General features: G+C 37.9%; 1 protein-coding gene across 4 annotated transcripts in view; it reads left to right on the forward strand.

Moving 5' to 3' along the window:
* Nucleotides 1-1,239: 1,239 nt before the first annotated feature.
* Nucleotides 1,240-19,582, forward strand: part of HERC6 (HECT and RLD domain containing E3 ubiquitin protein ligase family member 6) — a 48,864-nt gene continuing 30,521 nt past the window's right edge. The window contains exons 1-8 of one of the 4 annotated variants that reach the window (XM_019741126.3): nt 1,240-1,556; nt 3,998-4,157; nt 5,873-5,949; nt 9,437-9,664; nt 10,987-11,081; nt 15,602-15,729; nt 16,567-16,703; nt 17,232-17,299. In XM_019741126.3, coding sequence (XP_019596685.3) covers nt 1,361-1,556; nt 3,998-4,157; nt 5,873-5,949; nt 9,437-9,664; nt 10,987-11,081; nt 15,602-15,729; nt 16,567-16,703; nt 17,232-17,299 — 1,089 coding nt within the window. In that variant the 5' untranslated portion in view covers nt 1,240-1,360. Of the gene's footprint in view, nt 1,575-3,997; nt 4,158-5,872; nt 5,950-9,436; nt 9,665-10,983; nt 11,082-15,601; nt 15,730-16,566; nt 16,704-17,231; nt 17,300-19,582 lie in introns of all 4 variants that reach the window. The other 3 variants (XM_074323635.2, XM_074323638.2, XM_074323641.2) reach the window with 3 other exon arrangements.

Below are 19,582 nucleotides of genomic sequence, written 5' to 3' on the forward strand. Positions count from 1 at the left end.
TCATTCTTCACTTGTCTGTTGCATACCACCCCTCCTGGCTTTCCTCCTGGATCAGTCCTCTCTTATATGCTAGCCACACTCACCCCTTGGTGATCTCAGTCAGCCATCTGGCTTTAAGTATTATCTCTAGACTGACGACTGCTAATGGTATGACTCCACCCTGACTTCTCTCCACTACTCTAAAATAGTTCATCTTATTGCCTCCTTGTATGACAAGCATCTCTCAGTTATTACCAGACTGGACTCCTGATTCAACAGCCCCAAAGCGGAGCCTTCCTCAGCATCCCCCCTCCCAGTGAAGGGTCCCACCATTCACCCAGGTGCTCAGGCTGACCTGTAATCCTAATTCTTATCCCTCTTTCCTCCCACTTCTAATCCATCAGCAAATCTGTGGACTCTGACTTTCAAAACATCTTGAATGTGATCATTTCTTCTCTCCTCCTGTCTAGGATATCACCTTAGTCCCAGCATCATCCTTCTGCCTCGACTCCCAACAGCAGCAGCCTCTCTCAACTAGCTTTTCTGCTTCCATTTTTGTCCTATTATTTTCTGCACCGCAGTGAGAATGAATCTTCTAAAACTAAAGTGAGAAAATGTCACTTTTCTGTTCAAAACTTTCCAATTGCTCCCCTGCAACCTCTGCTCTTAGATGTGAGTAGGACTCATTTCCTCATTTCCCATGTCCCCTCCAACCTCTGCTCAAATGTCACTTCATGTCTTCCCTATCTTATAAAAAAAATACTAGTTCCTTCTGCCCTAGCTCCTCAATTTCTTTAGAGTTTTATTTTTCTTCATGTTGCCACTTGACCTTATACTAAGTATTTATGTATCTGTTTATAAAGAGGAGAGTATAAGTACCATGAGTGTTTTCCATTTCCAATGCCAAAAACAGTCTAGAAGAGGGTTGGCAGATGCTTTTATTAAGCACTCTGGGCACTATTCTAATACATTATGAATTATCTGTTAAATTATCCTAACATATTAGATTCGCTGTATTACTGTCCACACTTCATAAACGTGGTACTTGAGGCACAGAATTGTTAGGTAACTAGCCCAAAGTCACACAGCTCACAAGTGGCTTTGCTAGGAGGTAAATCTAGGCACTCTTCCTCCGGACTCCCTCTCTGCTCCTCAGCACTTGGCACTCACGTTTAAGCCCCGAAAGCCATTCGCGGGGAGGCATCAGGATGACGTAGGGCGCCAGGGCAGCGATTCTTGGGGGTTGGTCAATCGCAAGAAGAGAGCGGGGTGGAGTTGGGCCATGCAACCTCCGGGTTTTCAGGAAATCTGTCATTAGTCTTTGCGAGCAGGTTGAAGAGGAGCGGACAGACCCCGGCAAGTGGCCGGTTTCCGAAGCGGGATGTACTTCTGGGGCGCCGGCTCTGAGCGGCGTCTGCGTCGGGAACTGACCACAGTGAGCGGCACCGAGCTTCAGCAAGCAGCCAGCGGGGAGCGCCACTCGCTGCTGCTGCTGAGCAATGGTACAGTCCACTCGTGTGGGGACAACAGCCGGGGTCAGCTGGGCCAGAGCGGCGTGACGCGCGTGGAGCGGCCAGGTGAGCGCCAGGACACAGGTGAGGGGTGCGGGGCCAGGCAGGTGGGAGCGCTAGGAGCCTGCAATCCGCTGGGGCCACAGGAGACGGGAAGCGGTGCTCCGCGCTGTGTGAGCGCAACTTCATCAGTTTCCTTTTCCAGGCTCCCCTGGTTTGTTTCGGTTTCCAATTCCTCTTCAAAGTAAAACTGAAAGAGAAACTGTGAGTAGAGCGAAACTGGACCGCTCTCCTCAGAACAGAGGTGTGGTCCCTCCCGCTTGCCTTTGGAAACTGAACTTTGCCTGCGTGAATCTCTCTGGAACAGTGTGACTTTGTGGTTTGTGGATTGAACACCCGCAACTCCCTCAGAAATACCCTAGGTCGTCGTTTTTCTTAAAATTAAAGAATGTGTAATAGCATTTTTACCATTACTAGTTCTTGTAGAAACAGGGAGAGAAATCTCCTATAATTCTAACACCCAAAGACATCTCCTGATTTGATGCGTTTCCTTTTTGCCTTTTTTTCCCTATTATATAGTTAATCTTTATAAAATCATGTCATTATACAGTTTTGTATACTCAGTATTTATACAACTTTGTAAACTGCATTTCACCAAACATAATATCATGAATATATTGCCCTCTTGTTATGTATTTTTGAAAATACATTTTAAATTGTTGTGTAACATTCCAGCCTCTGAGAGTACAATTTAATTCTTCTCCTTTTGTGGAAATTAGGGTTTTTTTCTCCTTAGGGGCTTTTATAAATAATACTACAGTTGATATTATTGTAGGTAAATATTTGATGACATTTCTGATTACTTACTTAGAATAAATTACAAGAGTTGTGTCTGGGAGGAAAAAAAATTTCCTTTTTTCCTCCACCCTCTTAATTCTTGTGAGGACCAGCGAAGTAATCTGACAAAGACAAAGACGGATTAACAAGAGAAAAAGCAAAAAAATGTGTTAGTATTTTATATGCAAAGGAGTCCACAGAAAGGAAGTGAAACTCAAGAAGTGATGAGACTCAGGGGCTTATATGCAATTTTAACAAAAATAGGGGCTTGCGCTTTGAGGAATGATCAATTGTGTGGAAGTGACTTGGAAATATACAATGGAAAACCCTTTAGTAAGGGTTGTTTATGCAGACTCATCTCACTGTCAGCTCTAGTGATAAGTCTCTCTTCCCAGGGTGGGAGAGTGGGGACACCTTCGCAAGGGAAATTTATGCCCTGCTTTTAGGTGGATAAGGGGAGGGCAGAGAACACTTCCTGCATTTGTTGATTCTCAGTTGCCTCAAGCTCAAAATATTCTTTATACCAAAGTGGCATATTTTTTGGTGGCATAACCTGATCCCCTTCAGGTAGAAATGAGGCCAACATGATACTTAATGCCAAATTGTACTCTAGGAAGGTGGTACCAGTTTCTACTTCCAGGAGTGTATGAAGCTTTAGGAAATTTTTTATTGTTATGTAGTTTTGAAGTAAATCATTGAGAAGGATAAGATAACAAAGATTTTTAGGGGGAAAAAAGTAAGTGTTAAAAAAGCTTTACTGGTAATGATATATTTAAGTCCAAACCTTTAATAATTTGGAGACAAATACTTTAGGAAAACAGTGTAGATTGGCTTGTAAGGAAAGGTGAACAGGTTTTCATTTGCGGGCACATTTGGTCCATTTAGAGGCATAACTGCACTCTTCATTGTGAGAAGATCTGGCATCTGCCTCTCACACTCATAAGACACACTCACTGCTTGTTTCCTCCTAAGTAAGCAAGCAGATATTATTCCCTGTTCTCACTATTCAGGGCTGGGAAGCCAGAAGAGTAGAGTGAGGCAATCCCACCATCCCTCTGGCTCCCTGTATTTTGCTGGGTTTTGCTACCACCATCATAGAGAAACATTACCTCAAATGCCATAGTCCTTATAGGTTCCTTTCCTCCACGATTCCCACTGTTGTAACTAGCAGTTGTATTCCCACAAAGACAGTACAACATACATTGAGCTATTTCCTTCACACCTTTAGCATGGACTTTAGGCCTCCATTTAAAAGCCCATTGGGGGCCAGCCCGGTGGCTCAGGCGGTTGGAGCTCCATGCTCCTAACTCCGAAGGCTGCTGGTTCGATTCCCACATGGGCCAGTGGGCTCTCAACCACAAGGTTGTCAGTTCAACTGCAACTAAGAATGGCAACTGGACCTGGAGCTGAGCTGCGCCCTCCACAACTAAAACTGAAAGGACAAAAACTTGACTTGGAAAAAATCCTGGAAGTACACAGTGTTCCCCAATAAAGTCCTGTTCCCCTTCCCCAATAAAATCTTAAAAAAAAAAAAAAAAAAAAAAAAAAGCCCATTGGAAGAGATGAGAAATCCCAGTGTCCCTTCTATTTGAAGAAAAGTACTGTTCTCAACTTGCTGTTAAATTAATAATCTATGGGGTTCCTGTTTTGTTTTGTCTTTGTTCCCAAAGAACCAGTTAAGGCATTGGAAACTCTACGTGTTGGTCTCGTGAGCTGTGGAAAGGAGCACTCCCTGGCTGTCTGTCACAAAGGCAGGGTCTTTGCGTGGGGAGCTGGTTCTGAAGGACAACTGGGGATTGACAAATTGAAGGAAACAGTTTTTACACCTATGTAAGTATTTCAATTCATTCATTCATTCAATATTTTTGAGTCCATGTGCCAGGCACCATGTAAGATGCCAGGGTACAAAGATGACTATGACACAGTCCCTAACCTCAACCATTACAGTGTAGGGAGGGAAGGAGGCAGAAAAACAGTTATAACATCAATTATTATGTAGAGTCCTATGAAGGAGAAGGGTATAGAGAAATGAGAACATGTAACCCTTTGATCTTAATCTTATGTATTGGAAATAACTTTATATCACTTAGATCCCCAGAGATGGTATAAATATTATTTTAAATGAAAACATTTGAGCAACTGAAGATTGCAGAAAGCAATCTTATCTGAATTTCCCTATCTAATTAAAGCAGAACCTCTTAAAATTCAGCTGCCATTAACCATCGAGGGAGGGAGTTTCCTGTGATTTCTGCTGCTGTGAAGACAGACTGCCCAATCACCATAAAAAAAACCCCAATAGAACCTTCTATACTCTCCCATCGAAGCCCTAACTTCTCCTATCCTCCACTTTTGCTAAGTTGATATATATAAACCTTTACTCGGGTTATTCCACAAATTTCCTATTACTGGAACCTCACATGTGTACATACAGAGGGTGCCAAAACAATGTATACACATTTTAAGAAAGGAAAACTGTATTAAAATTGTAATACTCAATGTACACTGATAACAAAAGATGAATACAAGTCACGTTTGACTTCTGCAATTACAAGAGGTGCTCAAAGTGGTTCCCATCAGCGTCCAGACACTTCTGATTACGGTGAACTACTGTTTGAGCAACATTGACCAAAGTGTTCACTTGTGTACATTTTTTTGGCACGCCTGGTATAAATAAACCTGTCTTTTCTCCTGTTAATTGTCAATTAATAGCAGGCCCCCAATCACTGCACCCAAATTGTAAAGGAAACGTTTTTTCTCGCAACATAACCTTTTGGCTTATTATAAGTCACTAGGTCCCAATATTTTCCTTAGTAAATGGAGGGAAAAAATAATATCCTCACAAACAGCTTTCGAGGACAAATGATACAACAAGCAGTCTGAATTTTGTGTTCATGAATTACATGCTTTGGAAATGTCCAAAAGCATGCTTTTTAATACTAGGAAGTTACTTCTTGTTATCTCGTGGGGTCATTAAAAAATGTGAGAAATTGCTGTGGTTTGAGGGAATGAGCATTGAAGTTGAAATGAAAAGATCATGGTTTGAGTCTAGTTCTACAACTTGATGCCTATTTGACCTCTTTGAATTCTACTAGGTTCCATCATATGAAATTGCTGATCGTTACGTTTGACACACAAAAATGGCAGTTAACCCAATGGTTTCTTTATCTCACAGGGCTTAAATTAGGTCATGTAGGTGACAGTGTTCTATAAATTCTAAAGCCCTGTGCTATATGTGTATGAATAAATTTATTTTTCTTTTTGACCAATGAGTATAGAATAAAAGTACATTAAATACATTAAAAGTCCAGTAAAAATCATTTTTGCATTATATACTGTTTTGGATTCTGCTCTGCACCTTTGTACATGTTGATGTCATGGTTTAAAACCGTTCAGAGCTTTGGAATAAAGGTACTACAGAAATGTAAGAACATACAATTATTTTCCTAGACCAAGTGTATCACTTGGGATAGTTTAAAATATCTGTAGTCCACATAGTGATCCACGCTAAAGAAGGATTAATAGATTTTGTTTTATTTTTATTACAGGAAGATAAAAACTCTGGCTGGTATAAAAATAATACAAGTTTCCTGTGGAGACTACCATTCCCTGGCATTATCAGAAGGTAAAAAAGGCTTCTTGGCTCTCCTAAGTGTCATTAGGAACTAATTTTTCGAATACAAATGATACCTATTGATTTTTAATGCATTGGGATTCATTTTAATGCATTTAGAAATTTGTAATTCTCCACATTTCATAAAATGTGTTGTCCTTCGTTTTTTTGTTTTGTTTTTAATTTTCTTTGTTTTTATAAAACTCTAAGTAGTGCCTAATTCAAATCTCACTGCCATAAAGAACCATCTCTCTTTACATGACTTGATTGGTCGACTGTCTCAGAACTCAGTAGTGGTTTTATTTCTAGCATTTTGCCCTGCATGCCGAATTGCTTGTCTGCACTGGCAAACTCAGACAAAGGCCTATTTGTCTTTTTTACTCAGATCAAAGAAAGAAAAGTCAAGATGTCAAAATCATGACTGTATATTTTTAACACCAATATCCCCCATCCTTTGTCCATCATCAGGCCAAATTTCTCTATGGCGAGTATCAGGGAGGATAAATTTTTCCTTACCCTCTCAGGTTCAGTACCTTGGAGCCTGCAAATCTAACAAAAGACAGCTTACTGAGAGAAAACACACACGATTGTTATTGACACTTTTGTGCATGTGAGGTCCCAGAAAAAAAGCGAAACTCAAGAAGTAGTTAGACTCTAGGGCTTTTATGCCATTTTAACAAAGGAAAGGAGGCATGGGCCATGAGAGATAAATTGTGGGGAAAAGACTTGGAAATATGTGGAGGAAACTAATAGAAAATAAGGGTTATTTTAGTAAGGGTTGTTTGCACAGACTCATGTCAGTGCCGACTCTCCATCTCTGGTGGTGAGTCCCTCTCCCATTCCTGATACAGGAGCGGAGGACACCTTCACAAGGGAAATTTATACCTTGCTTTTGGGTGGATAAAGGGAGGGTGGAGAACTCTCTACATCTGTTGATTCTCATTTACCTTCATCTCAAACTAATCCTTCTCTCAAAGTGGCATATTCTGATCCCCTTCAAGAACCATATAACACTTATGTGTCCTGCAGGTGCTTTGTCATGCATAATTGCAACTGTGCCACAGGGTCCATGGACAGCCACCATTTCTTGGTTGCACTCTATGTGCCAGCTACTCTGTTAAATGCTTTACATGTGTTGTTTCATGTAATTGCCTAAAACACAGAGACGAGGTATTATTTGTATCCTCATTTCAGAAATGAGGACATTTGGGTTTAGAGGCTTTCAATGATTTGCCTAAGGTCACACACTAAGAAACAGAAGAGACGGTATTGGAACCTATACTTGTTTACATCCCAACCCTAAGGGCTTAATCACTGTATCATGCAGGCTGTGCAACCAGGACAATCCCATGGCTATAGTGTGATTCCTTCTACCTACCATTTCTAGCTGTTTGATATAAGGCGAGTTATTTAATTTTGTTGAGTCTCAATTTTCTCATCTGTAGGAATATTGATGCCTAACATAAAAGGTTGTTTAGAAGATTCAGTGAGAGAAGGTACACAATATATCCTGTATAGCCCATGGCAGATAGTAGAGGTATAATAAATGCTCATTTCTTTTCCTTTCTTACTTTCCTTCTTCTTTTTTAAAATTACAAAATTTTTAATTTATATTTTGTTGAGATATAACTGACATATAACATTACATAGTGTCAGGTGTACAACATAATGATTTGATATTTGTATATACTGCGAAATGATCACCACAATAAATCTAGTTGACATTTATCACCATACAGTTACAGAATTTTTTTGTTTCGTAATGAAACTTTTAAGATTTACTCTCTTAGCAACTTTCAAATCTGCAACGCAGTATTATTAACTCTAGTCACCATGCTGTACATTAAATCCCCATGACTTACTTATTTTATAACTGGAAGTTTGCACCCTTTGACTCCCTTCACTCTTTTTGCCCCCACCTTGCCCCCACCAGCAACTACCAATCTGTCCTTGGTATCTAGGAGCTTTTTTCTTTTAAAGATTCCAGATATAAGTGAGATTATACAGTATTTGTCTTTCTCTGACTTATTTTACTTAGCATATTGCCTTCAAAGTGCATCCATGGGCATGTTGTCGCAAATGGTTCTTCCTCTTAATTATTGAAATGATTTGAATTACGTCCTTGGGGTATTGACTTGTCTTTACATTGGTCTGGAATGTAAAGGCTGTGTAGAGTTCAGCACTCAATGCATTTGCTATTGTGAACTATGAGTACTCATAGACCTTCATGAGAGTTTGACATTGTGCAGTGTGCTCGCAAAAATTCTTTCCAGTGATAGAAACAACTTAGAAGAGTTCAAAATAAAAATCAGATATAATAACATAAAAATCTGAGATGTGTTGCCATTTCTCTGGGTAAATAATTAAGCATTAGAAACGCTTGATTTTTGACCTGATATTAATTATCCATCTCTGGTCAAATTCAAAAATTCAATGGGTTTTCTACCCCATGGCGTCATTCCACAAGTATTTATCAAGTATCCACAATGTTTCTAGATAAGAAGATATAGCAGTGAACAAACCTAAAACCCTGCTTTCATGGAGCTTATATCCTGTAGGAAGTAGGGGAAGTGAACTTTAAACACACAAATAGTCATGTAGTATAACAGATAGGAGAAAGGGGTGTGAAGAAAAGTGAGGCAGGATAAGCGGACAGAGAGCAAATATTTGGGTGGAGGAAAGGGGTCTTTCTATTTATGAAGGACGTCAGGTAAGCTAGCTCTTATAAGGTGACATGTGAGCAGAGACCAAAAGGGAGGGAGAAAGGGAAAAATGATTCTAAGACCATGATCCAGAAGAATGATCCAGAAACAAAGACCATGAGGTAAGGGCTGTGCCCACTGGTGTGCTCAGCAACAGAAGGGTGTCTGGAGAGGCATGAGCAAGGGGGAGATAGGCCTCAGAAGTGGTTGTGGGGAGTACTGGGGATATGGGGCTTATGAGCTGTGATAAGAATCAGCCTTTTATTGAGTGAGATAGCAAGCTCCTGAAGGGTTCGGTCTGACTTATGTTTTTCAAAGATCACCCTGGCTGCTCTTTGGACAACAGACTGTTGGTAGAATGTGGGAGCCCAGTAAGGTATGTGCTCATATAATTTTGCAGGACATGAATGATGGTGACTTGGCTGCTAAGATGGTAACACTGGGGAGGTGAGAAGTGGCTGGATTCTGGATAAACAGTGAAGGTAGAGGCTTTAGGATCTGCTGGGTTGAAGGGTGTAAAAGAAAGAGAAGAGTCAAAGATGACTCCAAGATTTTTGGCCTGAGCACCTGAAAGAACACGGTTACCATTTACTTGGAGGGAGAAGAGGAGAGAATATTGTTGGAAGGGACTTTTAAAGGCGATCTTGACCATTTCCCTTGCCTTAGTCAAAACACTTTAAGCTCATTTATCCCTATTTCATTCTTTAAAGATTTTGGGGATTAGGGTGGTAATATCTACTTGAATTTGGCATTCCAATGTGTGTGTAATTCTGAACATCTCTTCTTTATTTTTGTAGATGCCCAAGTGTTTTCATGGGGAAAGAACAGCCATGGGCAGCTGGGCCTGGGGAAGGACTTCGCCTCCCAAGCCAGCCCACAGAGGGTGATGTCTCTGCAGGGGATCCCTCTGGCTCAGGTGGCTGCAGGAGGGGCCCACAGCTTTGCCCTGTCTCTCTCTGGGACTTCATTTGGCTGGGGAAGCAACAATGCAGGGCAGCTCGCCCTCAGTGGGAAGAATGTCCTAGGTAAGGAGATAGTCTTGTTCTTGCTGTAAATCATTATTTCTTTCTGGTTGGAAGATCAACTCTGCAAAGGGCAGTCTCAAAGCTTAGAACAGTGGTTCCCAAATTTTGTGACACAGTAGAATCACCTAGGGACTCTATTAATTTTTTATTGTTACTATAGCAAATTATCACAAACTTAATAGCTTAAAAGAACACAGATTTATTATCTTATTGTTCTAGTAGTCTGAAGTCTGATAAGGGTCTCATTGGGCTAAAATCAAGGTGTCAGAAGGGCTGTGTTCCATTCTGAAGGCTCTGGGGCAGAAATCATTTTCTTCCTTTTTCCAGCTTCTAAAGGCCACCTGCATTCCTTTACTCATAGACCCCTTTCTTCTTTAGAGCCAGCAATGGCTGCTTAAGTCTTTCTCAAGTCACATTACTCTGACATTGACTCTTCTGCTTCTTTTTCCTTCAGTTAAATGACCCTTGTGATCTCCCTATTTTAAGGTCAACTGATTAGCAACTTGAATTCCATCTGCTTCCTTAACTCTCCTTTGATGTGTACCCTAACATATTCACAGGGTCTGGGAAAAGGATATAGACAGCTTCAGGAGATCATTATTCTGTCTGCCATAAGAGCATTTTAAAATTTCAATGCCTAAGTTGGACCCCATACCAATTAAATAAGAATGTCTGGGGATGGAAGCCAGGCATCAGCCATTAATAAGGATCCCACAGGTGACTCTGATGTGCAGCAAAATGTGGGAACCACTGGATTAATTAGAAGCTTGCTAGAAGTAGGGGAAACAACCAATTCATCTGGCAACCTTTAAACAACACTCACTGTGAAGTCTTCCCCATGGACCCCATCCTCCTCTGATTCTTTACATTTGGCTAACATATATCTAGCACCTGTTAAGAGCCAGTACCATGCTGAACACTGACATCTCACTTCATTTAACTCTGTCAACATGAAGTAGGTCCTTTTATTTTCTCAAATATGATTACATATTTGAAGAACACCTACTATGTGATAGAAATGAATACAATATGATGGCAATATTATGGGGATGAGAGTCTCAAAGCTTAGCTTTCTAGGGCACTAGACTCAGGCATGCTAGAAGATTAAATAGTTTCCAGAAAGAAATACTAAAAGACTGCTTTTGTTTTCCAAAGCAGGTCTTTCCTTCTGTTTTATAAGACCTCTCATTATTTATTTACTTTTTTAAATTATGGTAATGAATTAGAAGATAATAAAAATATTAAAAACTATTAACAAAATGAAAACTCAAGATATCTGAGTCTGTTTCTTATCCTGGAGGGTGTCTGCTTTCTTTCAGCAGTGCAAAGCTACAAGCCTCGTTCAATTGGTGCACTGAAGAGTCTAGATGTGATTTATATCAGCTGTGGTTATGAACACACTGCAGTGCTTACCCAGGTAATCCAAATGTCTTACTATTTTTTTTAAACCCCAGAGCAATGTTACCATAGGGTACATTGTACTGATTATTGTTGAATCCACTCAGTGTACAAAACATTTAAGAGGAGAGGTTAACCCAATATAAACCATGAAATTTTCAAGATCTTGTAACATAAGCTAATTTTATCTTTGGGTTAATATAGGAGCTAATCCTTTCAGCAGTCATTCATAATGTGGGTCTACCGATGAAAATGATTATAGAAGCAACAAAGTAATTTTTACAGTTTTCAATAACTCATATTAGAGACTAGAACACAGTTTGTTCCATTTCTTGCTTGGCACAAATATGAGCTGGCTTCCTGAATGTTTCCTCCTCTTCTTGTACTGGCCATATACTATATTACAGTGTGATGGATTTTCTCCATTGCCCTAAGAAATAGACTTAGAAACTGTGTGGTTGAAATGTTTATTTAAAAGCTAAATATCTAAAGTAACTTTTATTACTTGTGTTAAAAGCCAGTTTGGAGTATATTAGTGTAGCAAGAGAAAGTAGAGTTGTTTTCATCAAGAATCATCTTTTGAAGATACTTTGAGACAAATGAAAACACTGTGACTCAAAATCTGTGGGTTACAGTCAAAGGAGTTCTAAGAGGGAAATTCCTAGCAATACGGGCCTACTTCAAGAAACAAGAAAAATCTCAAACAATATAACCTTATACTAGAAAAAGAAGAACAAATGAAGCCCAAAGTGAGTAGAAAGATGGAAATGATAAAGATCAGAGCAGATATAAATGAAATAGAGACTAAAAAAAAGAACAATGAAGTCAAGAGCTGGTTCTTTGAAAAGATAAACAAAATTGATAAACCTTTAGCCAGGTGCTTCAAGAAAAAAAAGAGAGGGACCACATAAACAAAATCAGAAATGAAAGAGAAGTGACAACTGACACCACAGAAATACAAAGGATTATAAGAAAATACTATGAACAATTATATCCCAACAAATTGGACAACCTAGAAGAAATGCATGAATTCCTACAAACATACAATCTTCCAAGACTGAATCAGGAAGAAACAGAAAATCTGAACAGACCAATTACTAACAAAATCAAATCAGTAATCAAAAAACTCCCAACAAACAAAAGTCCTGGACCAGATGGCTTCACAGGTGAATTTTACCAAACATTCAAAGAAAAATTAATACCTCTTCTAAGATTATACTTCTCAAACTATTCCAAAAATTTGAGGGAAGTCTCCCCAACTCATTTTATAAAGCCAGTATTACCCTGAAACTGAAACTAGGCAAAGACACTACAAAAAAAGAAAATTATAGACCAATATCCCTGATGAATATAGGTGCAAAAATCCTTAACAAAATATTAGCAAACCAAATTTAGCAATATACTAAAAAGATTATATACCATGATCAAGTGAGATTTATTTATTCCTGGGTTGCAAAGTTGTTTCACTATTCAAAAATCAATTAATGTGATATATCGCACAAACAAAATGAAGGATAAAAACCATATGATCCTATCAATAGATGCAGAAAAAGCATTGAAAAAAATCCACCATCCATTTATGATTAAAAAAAAAATCTCAATAAAGTGGGAATAGAGGGAACATACTTCAATATAATAAAGACAATACCATGTTTCCCCGAAAATGAGACCTAGCTGAACCATCAGCTCTAATGTGTCTTTTGGAGCAAAAATTAATGTAAGACCCAGTATTATATCATATTATATTATACTATACTATACTATACTATACTATACTATACTATACTATACTATATTATATTATATTATATTACATTATATTATATCTGGTCTTTTATTATATTAAAATAAGACCGGGTCTTATATTAATTTTCGCTCCAAAAGATGCATTAGAGCTGATGGTCTGGCTAGGTCTTATTTTTGGGGAAACACGGTATCTGACAATTACCTAACATCACACTCAATGGTGAAAAGCTGAAAACTTTAAGATCAGGGACAAGACAAAGATGTCCACTTTCACCACTTTTATTCAACATGGTGTTGGAAGTCCTAGCCCATCAGTCAGATAAGAAAAATAAATAAAAGATATCCAAATTGGCAAAGATGTAAAACTGTCATTATTTGCAGATGCTATACTTTATATAGAGATAGCCCTAAAGATTCCACCAAAAAACTATTAGAATTGATAAATTGATTCAGTAAAGTAGAAGTCTACAAAATTAATATTCAGACATTGGTTGCAGTTTTATACACCAATAACAAACTATCAGAAAGAGAAATTAAGAAAACTATCCCATTTACAATTGCACGAAAAAGAGTAAAATACCTAGGAATAAATTTAACCAAGGAGGTAAAAGCCTTGTACTCTGAAAACTATATGACATTGAAGAAAGAAAATGAAGAAGATACGAATAAGTGGAAGCACATACCATGCTCATGGGTAGGGAGAATTAACATTGTTAAAATGCCCATACCACCCAAAGCAAGCTACAGATTCAGTGTAATCCCTATCAAAATACCAATGGCATTTTTCACAGAACTAGAAGAAATAATCCTAGAGTTTATATGGGGCCACAAAAGACTCTGAGTAGCCAAAACAATCTTGAGAAAGAAGAACAAAGTTGGAGGTATCATGCTACCTGATATCAAACTATATTACAAGGCTACAGTAATCAAAACAGCATGGTACAGGGCTAAAAATAGACACATAGATCAATGGAACAGAATAGAGAGCCCAGAAATAAACTCACACCTGTATGGTCATTTTATCTATGGCAAAGGAAGCAAGAATATACAATGGGGTAAAGATAGTCTCTACAATAAATGGTGTTAGGAAAACTGGACAGATACATGCAAAAAAATGAACCAGACCACTTTCTTACACCATATAAAAAAGTAAACTCAAAATGTGTTAAAGACTTAAATGTAAAACCCAAAACCATAAAATTCCTAGGAGAAAACATAGGCATTCAACACTTTGACGTAGCTCTTAACGATATTTTTTTTGAATATGTCTTTTGGGTAAGGGAAACAAGATAAAAAATAAACAAAAGGGACTGCATCAAACTAAAAAGTTTTTGCACAGTGAAGAAAAACATCAACAAAATGAAAAGACAACCTAGAATAGGAGAAGATATTTGCCAAGGGTACATTCAATAAGGGATTAATATGCAAAATATATCAAGAACTCATACAACTTAACACCAAAAAGAACAAACAATCCAATTTAAAAATGGGCAGAGGACCTGAATAGACATTTCTTCAAAGAGGACATACAGAGCAATAGACATATGAAAAGATGCTCAACATCACTAATCATCAGGGAAAAGCAAATTAAAACCAAAATGAGATGTCACCTGACAGCTCTCAGAATGGCTATCATCAATAAATAACAAACAACATGTTGTCAAGGACATGAAGAAAAGGCAACCCTAATGCACTGTTGGTGGGATTGTAAATTGGTGCAGCTACTATAGAAAACAGTATAGAGGTTCTTCAAAAAATTAAAAATAGAACTGGTATATGATCCAGCAATTCCACTCCTGGGTATTATCTGAAGAAATCCAAAACACTAATTTGAAAATAAAAAACATATGCACCCCTATGTTCATTGCAGCATTATTTACAATAGCAAAGACATGGAAGCAACCTAAGTGTCCATTGGTAGAGGAATAGATAAAGAAGAGATGGTGCATATATACAATGGAATATTATTCGGCCATAAGAAAAAGAATGAAATCTTACCATTTGTGACAATATGGATGGACCTAGAGGGTATTATGCTAAGTAAAATAAGTCAGACAGAGAAAGTCAAATACCATATGATTTCACTTATATATGGAATATGAAAAACAAAATAGAAACAAACTAATAGATACAGAGGACAGACTGAGAATTGCCAAATGGGAGAGGAGTTGGGGGGCTGGGTGAAAAAGGTGAAGGGATGAAGAAGTACAAATAGGCAGTTATAAAAATAGTCATGGGGACAGCAAGTACAGCATAAGGGATATAGTCAATATTGTGATAACTATGTATGGTGTCAGATTGGTAGACTTACTGGGGTGATCACTTTGGAAGAGGTATAAATTTCTCATCACTAGGTTGTACACCTGAAACTAATATTGTATGTCTACTGTAATTGAAAAGTAAATTAAAAAAGAGAATCATCTTCTGAAAAGAGATTGTTTTCAGAGTAATGTGCAATAAAGCAACCCTATACTTAAATGATAGTGTTATTTTTCAATCAGTTATTTTGTCCATCCATTTATTCTACAAACTTATATGAAGTGCCTAGTTCTTAAGGGAATGCCAATGATATTTTATGTTTAATGTTTTAACTCCAAATTCACTATGAGAAATTGTAAGTATAGCACCCCTCCTCTTTATATAGAGCTTATATTTCATTTAATGCTCTCGTATAACTCTGTTATATACTTAATCTATAACTTTTTGTTATTTATGTATCTATCTATCTATTTATTTATTTATTTATTTATTTATTTTACCTGAAATTAGTCTGATTTCTTCTTTTTAAAACAGGATGGAAAAGTGTTCACATTTGGAGATAATAGCTATGGACAGCTGGGACACAGCTCCACTTCTGAGAAGAGCGTTCCACAACACGTGGAAAGAATTGAAGGCCTAGTTTCGCAGATAGATTGTGGAAGGTAATAGGCTTTTTTTTTTTTTTTAGCATGAGTGGAAAGTGTTATATTTTATTACTTAGAAATGACTCATGACAAAGACAACTACTATGTTAATAATATATTCAATTTGAAAAAGAAAAAAGAAATGACTCAAGTGGGATGTTATGGACTCTTAAAACCCTAAAATATGTGATATCCTTTTCATAGATGATCTTCCTTTCTGAAAATTTACTTCTTTCAAATATAGTTTAATTTTACCATTTTTTCTTCTTTACCCTTGGCATTTCATTTATTTCATAAGAATTTAGTGGGAGTTTACTGTGTTAGACCACCTAACTAGTTGCTGGAAGGTGTGGGAGTGGGTTTGTAACAAAAATAGTGGTGCTTGTCCACTTGAGTTGATAAAACAAAATTAAAGTAATCTCATGCTCATGCATGTAGAAGATGATGTATATTTGCATATATAGTCAGAGTTTTGTGTAACCTAAATATGAGGACACTTTGAGTATTGTCTACTTAATTCATTAAAAAAAAACAAACCCAAACACTTGCGTTTAAAACGCAAATGATAGAAACCATAGTAAGACCTAACAGTAATATCGTATATTTACGGTTAATATTCACCATAATATTAGTTAATATTAGTAATTAGCTAATATTAGTTAATATTAGTAATAAGTTAATATTCACCTACCATTTATTTTAACCTCATCATGTGGTATGTTCTAACCCTGACGTTGTAATAAAGCATCTGTGTACTTAGTATAAGATAAATCCGTTATTTTGTGTTAGGAGACATCATCTTTCTCAAAATCATGAGTATCTTGGTCTTCATTATATTAATTCTCTCTCCTGTAGTTTTCACACCGTTGCATATGTCTACACCACTGGTCAGGTGGTGTGTTTTGGTGGTGGACCAAGCTGCACAAGCACCCCAACTCATCCAGAAGCCCAGATAGAGAACTTTGACATTAGCTACCTGATTTCTGCTCATGGTATGAGTGATCCACTAATTCATGATTTTTCTGTTAATTGATGTTACTGGAGGACAAATATTATTCATCTTCTTCTCAAAGGAATGTGTGGTACTATGATTTGTCTACTACAATTGTTTTTCATTTGTACAATATGCATTTTTTCTTATGCAATAATTCCTGGAGTATTTGGTAATCTTTTCTAAAGATTAAGATAATACAAAAGGAGTTGCCAAAGCATCAGAGCAATACACTTTTATATATTTAATACAAACCTTTTCTAAAGCACATCAGCCTGACGAAAGTACATGAAAAATTAAATGTTCGGCTAAGTGAATATATGACATGAAACCTGATCAAAATCAGTATTTTCTTCTGTGGTAGTCAAAATCCATTTAGAAGAATATAAATTTTCTATAAATAAGTAAATTTAGCTTGGTAATACATCAGATTTTTTATGTCTTTTTAAAAAAGGAGTTTTAGGTTTACAACAAAAGATTTATTTTTTACTTATAAAAACAATAAACATGAATTTCTGACCTCTTTTAGATCTTGTGGGTGTTCAAGTCAAACACATTTTTGCTGGAACGTATGCCAACTTTGTGACAACTTATCAGGTATCTACTTACACTTTCTTCTTTTTCTAAAACTAATTTTTTTCCTCTAGGTTTCAGAGCAGTATTTGAAATATTGTATCATTTGCATGTATTCAAATTTCTTACTAAAATGATAAGATTCTCTCTTAGAATGCTTTTTAAAAATATTATGTAATTCCCCTTCCTCATTTGGCTTCCTAACAGATGAGGCCCCATATTTATTGGTTTTCCACTAACTTTTTTTTTATTAAGAATACTAACGATGATAATAAAGCACTTATGATTAATGTTAATTGTAGTCATCGTGCATTAGGCACTAAGCCGAGCACTCTGAATGTGTCAACACATTTAATCCTCATATCAATTCCAGTTGGTATTATGGTATTTCCCTCTCTTTTACGTATGGAAAAATTGAGGCTCTGAAAGGTGGACTCACCCAAAGTTGCGATGCTTAGAAATGGCAGAACTGGGTTCAAATCCAGACAATCTAGCCTCAAAGCTTAACCAATTGCCCACCATGCTAATGCCTTCCCTATTGTTAACTGAGAGGATTTTATTATATGTCTTGGTGAGTTCTGAAATGTTTGTGTGGAGACAAAAGCACACATATTTTCCTAGTTCATACTTTTTTCTATTATCAAGAATGTTTTAAATTTGACATCCATATAGACTCTTACTATATTCCCTAGGACAGTAAGTGGTCAGAGGCCAAGGTTTGTGCTGCTGGGATAGTCAGGAAATTGTCCTTGGTTGCTCTGTCATAGCCATTCAATCAGCCAGTCCACAAATGCCTCCTGTCTCAGGCTTTGCTCTTAGTGCTTGGGATAAAAGAGAACAATACAAGGATCCCATTGTTTGTATTCTATAAGGTTGCCCCCATTCATGGCATTTGGATTCTACAGGGAAGGACAGACAATAAACATGTAAATGCAGAATAAGATTGTGTTAGAGAGTGACAAGTGCTCTGAAGAAAATAAAACAGGTCATTTGAGACTGATGAGGTAGGCTTCTTTAGAAATGTCAGTCAGGGAAAGCCTTGCAGAGGCTGTGACATTTGAGCAGAGATCCTCGCCATGCTTAGGTCCAGAGAAAGAGCATTTTGGGTAGAGGGAATGACACGTAGAAAGCCCTAGTACAAGAATATGTTTAGTCTGTGTGAGGGACAGAAAGAAAGCCAGACAGTCAGACAGAGCTTGATAGGAAAGAATGAAGTCTATGAGATGGAGTCAGGTATGTAAGGTGGGCTGAGTTATGTGAGATGGAGTCAGTTTGAAATGTCCTTGAAGAGGAGATCCAGAGTCTTAGTGGATGTCTGAATCAGGGAGGATGTCAGCACCAGAATATAAACATGGTAGTTATCAAACTCTAGATAGTATTTAAAGCCAGGGACCTGGATGAAGGTCACCTAGAGAGAAAGAAAAAATGAGAAAAGAAGGGAAGCAAAATCCAGCCTTGAGGGACTTCTCCATTTAGAGGTCAGACAGTGAGGAGGAGCCATAAGAGACTGAGAAAGGCCAGTTTCTGAGGTAGGGGAAAACCAGGGGAGGGTGGCTCATCAAGCCAAGAAAAAAAAGTATTACTATAAAGAGGAAGTGGCCAATCCTGTCACATCCTGCTGAGAGGTCAAATAAGATGGGCACAGAGTTTGTTTTTGTTTCGTTAAGATTGAGTCATCTCAGGGGAGAATGGATGAAACCTGACTGAGTGGGGCGGGGACAGAGAATAGGAGGGGAACAAGTAGCAACAATGGCTGTGACAACTCTGAGAAGTTTTGTTGTGAAGGGGAATAGGGAACAGTGGGAGGGTTTTGTTATTGTTTAGAGAGGGGATATTAAGGTATGTTTGTGTGCCTCTGAGAATGATCCAGTTCAGATGGGGAAAGTGATGAATCATGAGAGTGAATAATTGTCATAACGGCAGAGGAACATTCGCGTTATGGTGGCTGCTACTGCTGTCTAGTGCGTAGAGGCCAGGGATGCTGCTGAACATCCTACAATGCACAAAATAGCCCCTCACAACAAAGAATGAGCTGACCCAAAACATCAATAGCGTCCGTTTAGAAACCCTGACCAAGGGCATGACTGGCTGAGATGGAGCAGAGGAAAAGATTGGAGATGTGATCAAGAATTGAGAGATCAAGGTGGGAGCTAAATTGTGTTGATCAGTTCTGAATTTGCCAAGAATGGCAGGAAGAATGATGATGGGCACGGTGGTGCTGAGGAAGCGTATCAGCAAGGTGCTAAAGTTTTCAATGATTGAAGGGTAGTGACTAGGACATTGGGAGGTGATTGTAAAAGAAGGGGA

Source organism: Rhinolophus sinicus, chromosome 1 (genome assembly GCF_057876585.1).
Source record: "Rhinolophus sinicus isolate RSI-liver-muscle chromosome 1, RSI-T2T, whole genome shotgun sequence".
NCBI classification, from domain to species: Eukaryota; Metazoa; Chordata; class Mammalia; order Chiroptera; family Rhinolophidae; genus Rhinolophus; species Rhinolophus sinicus.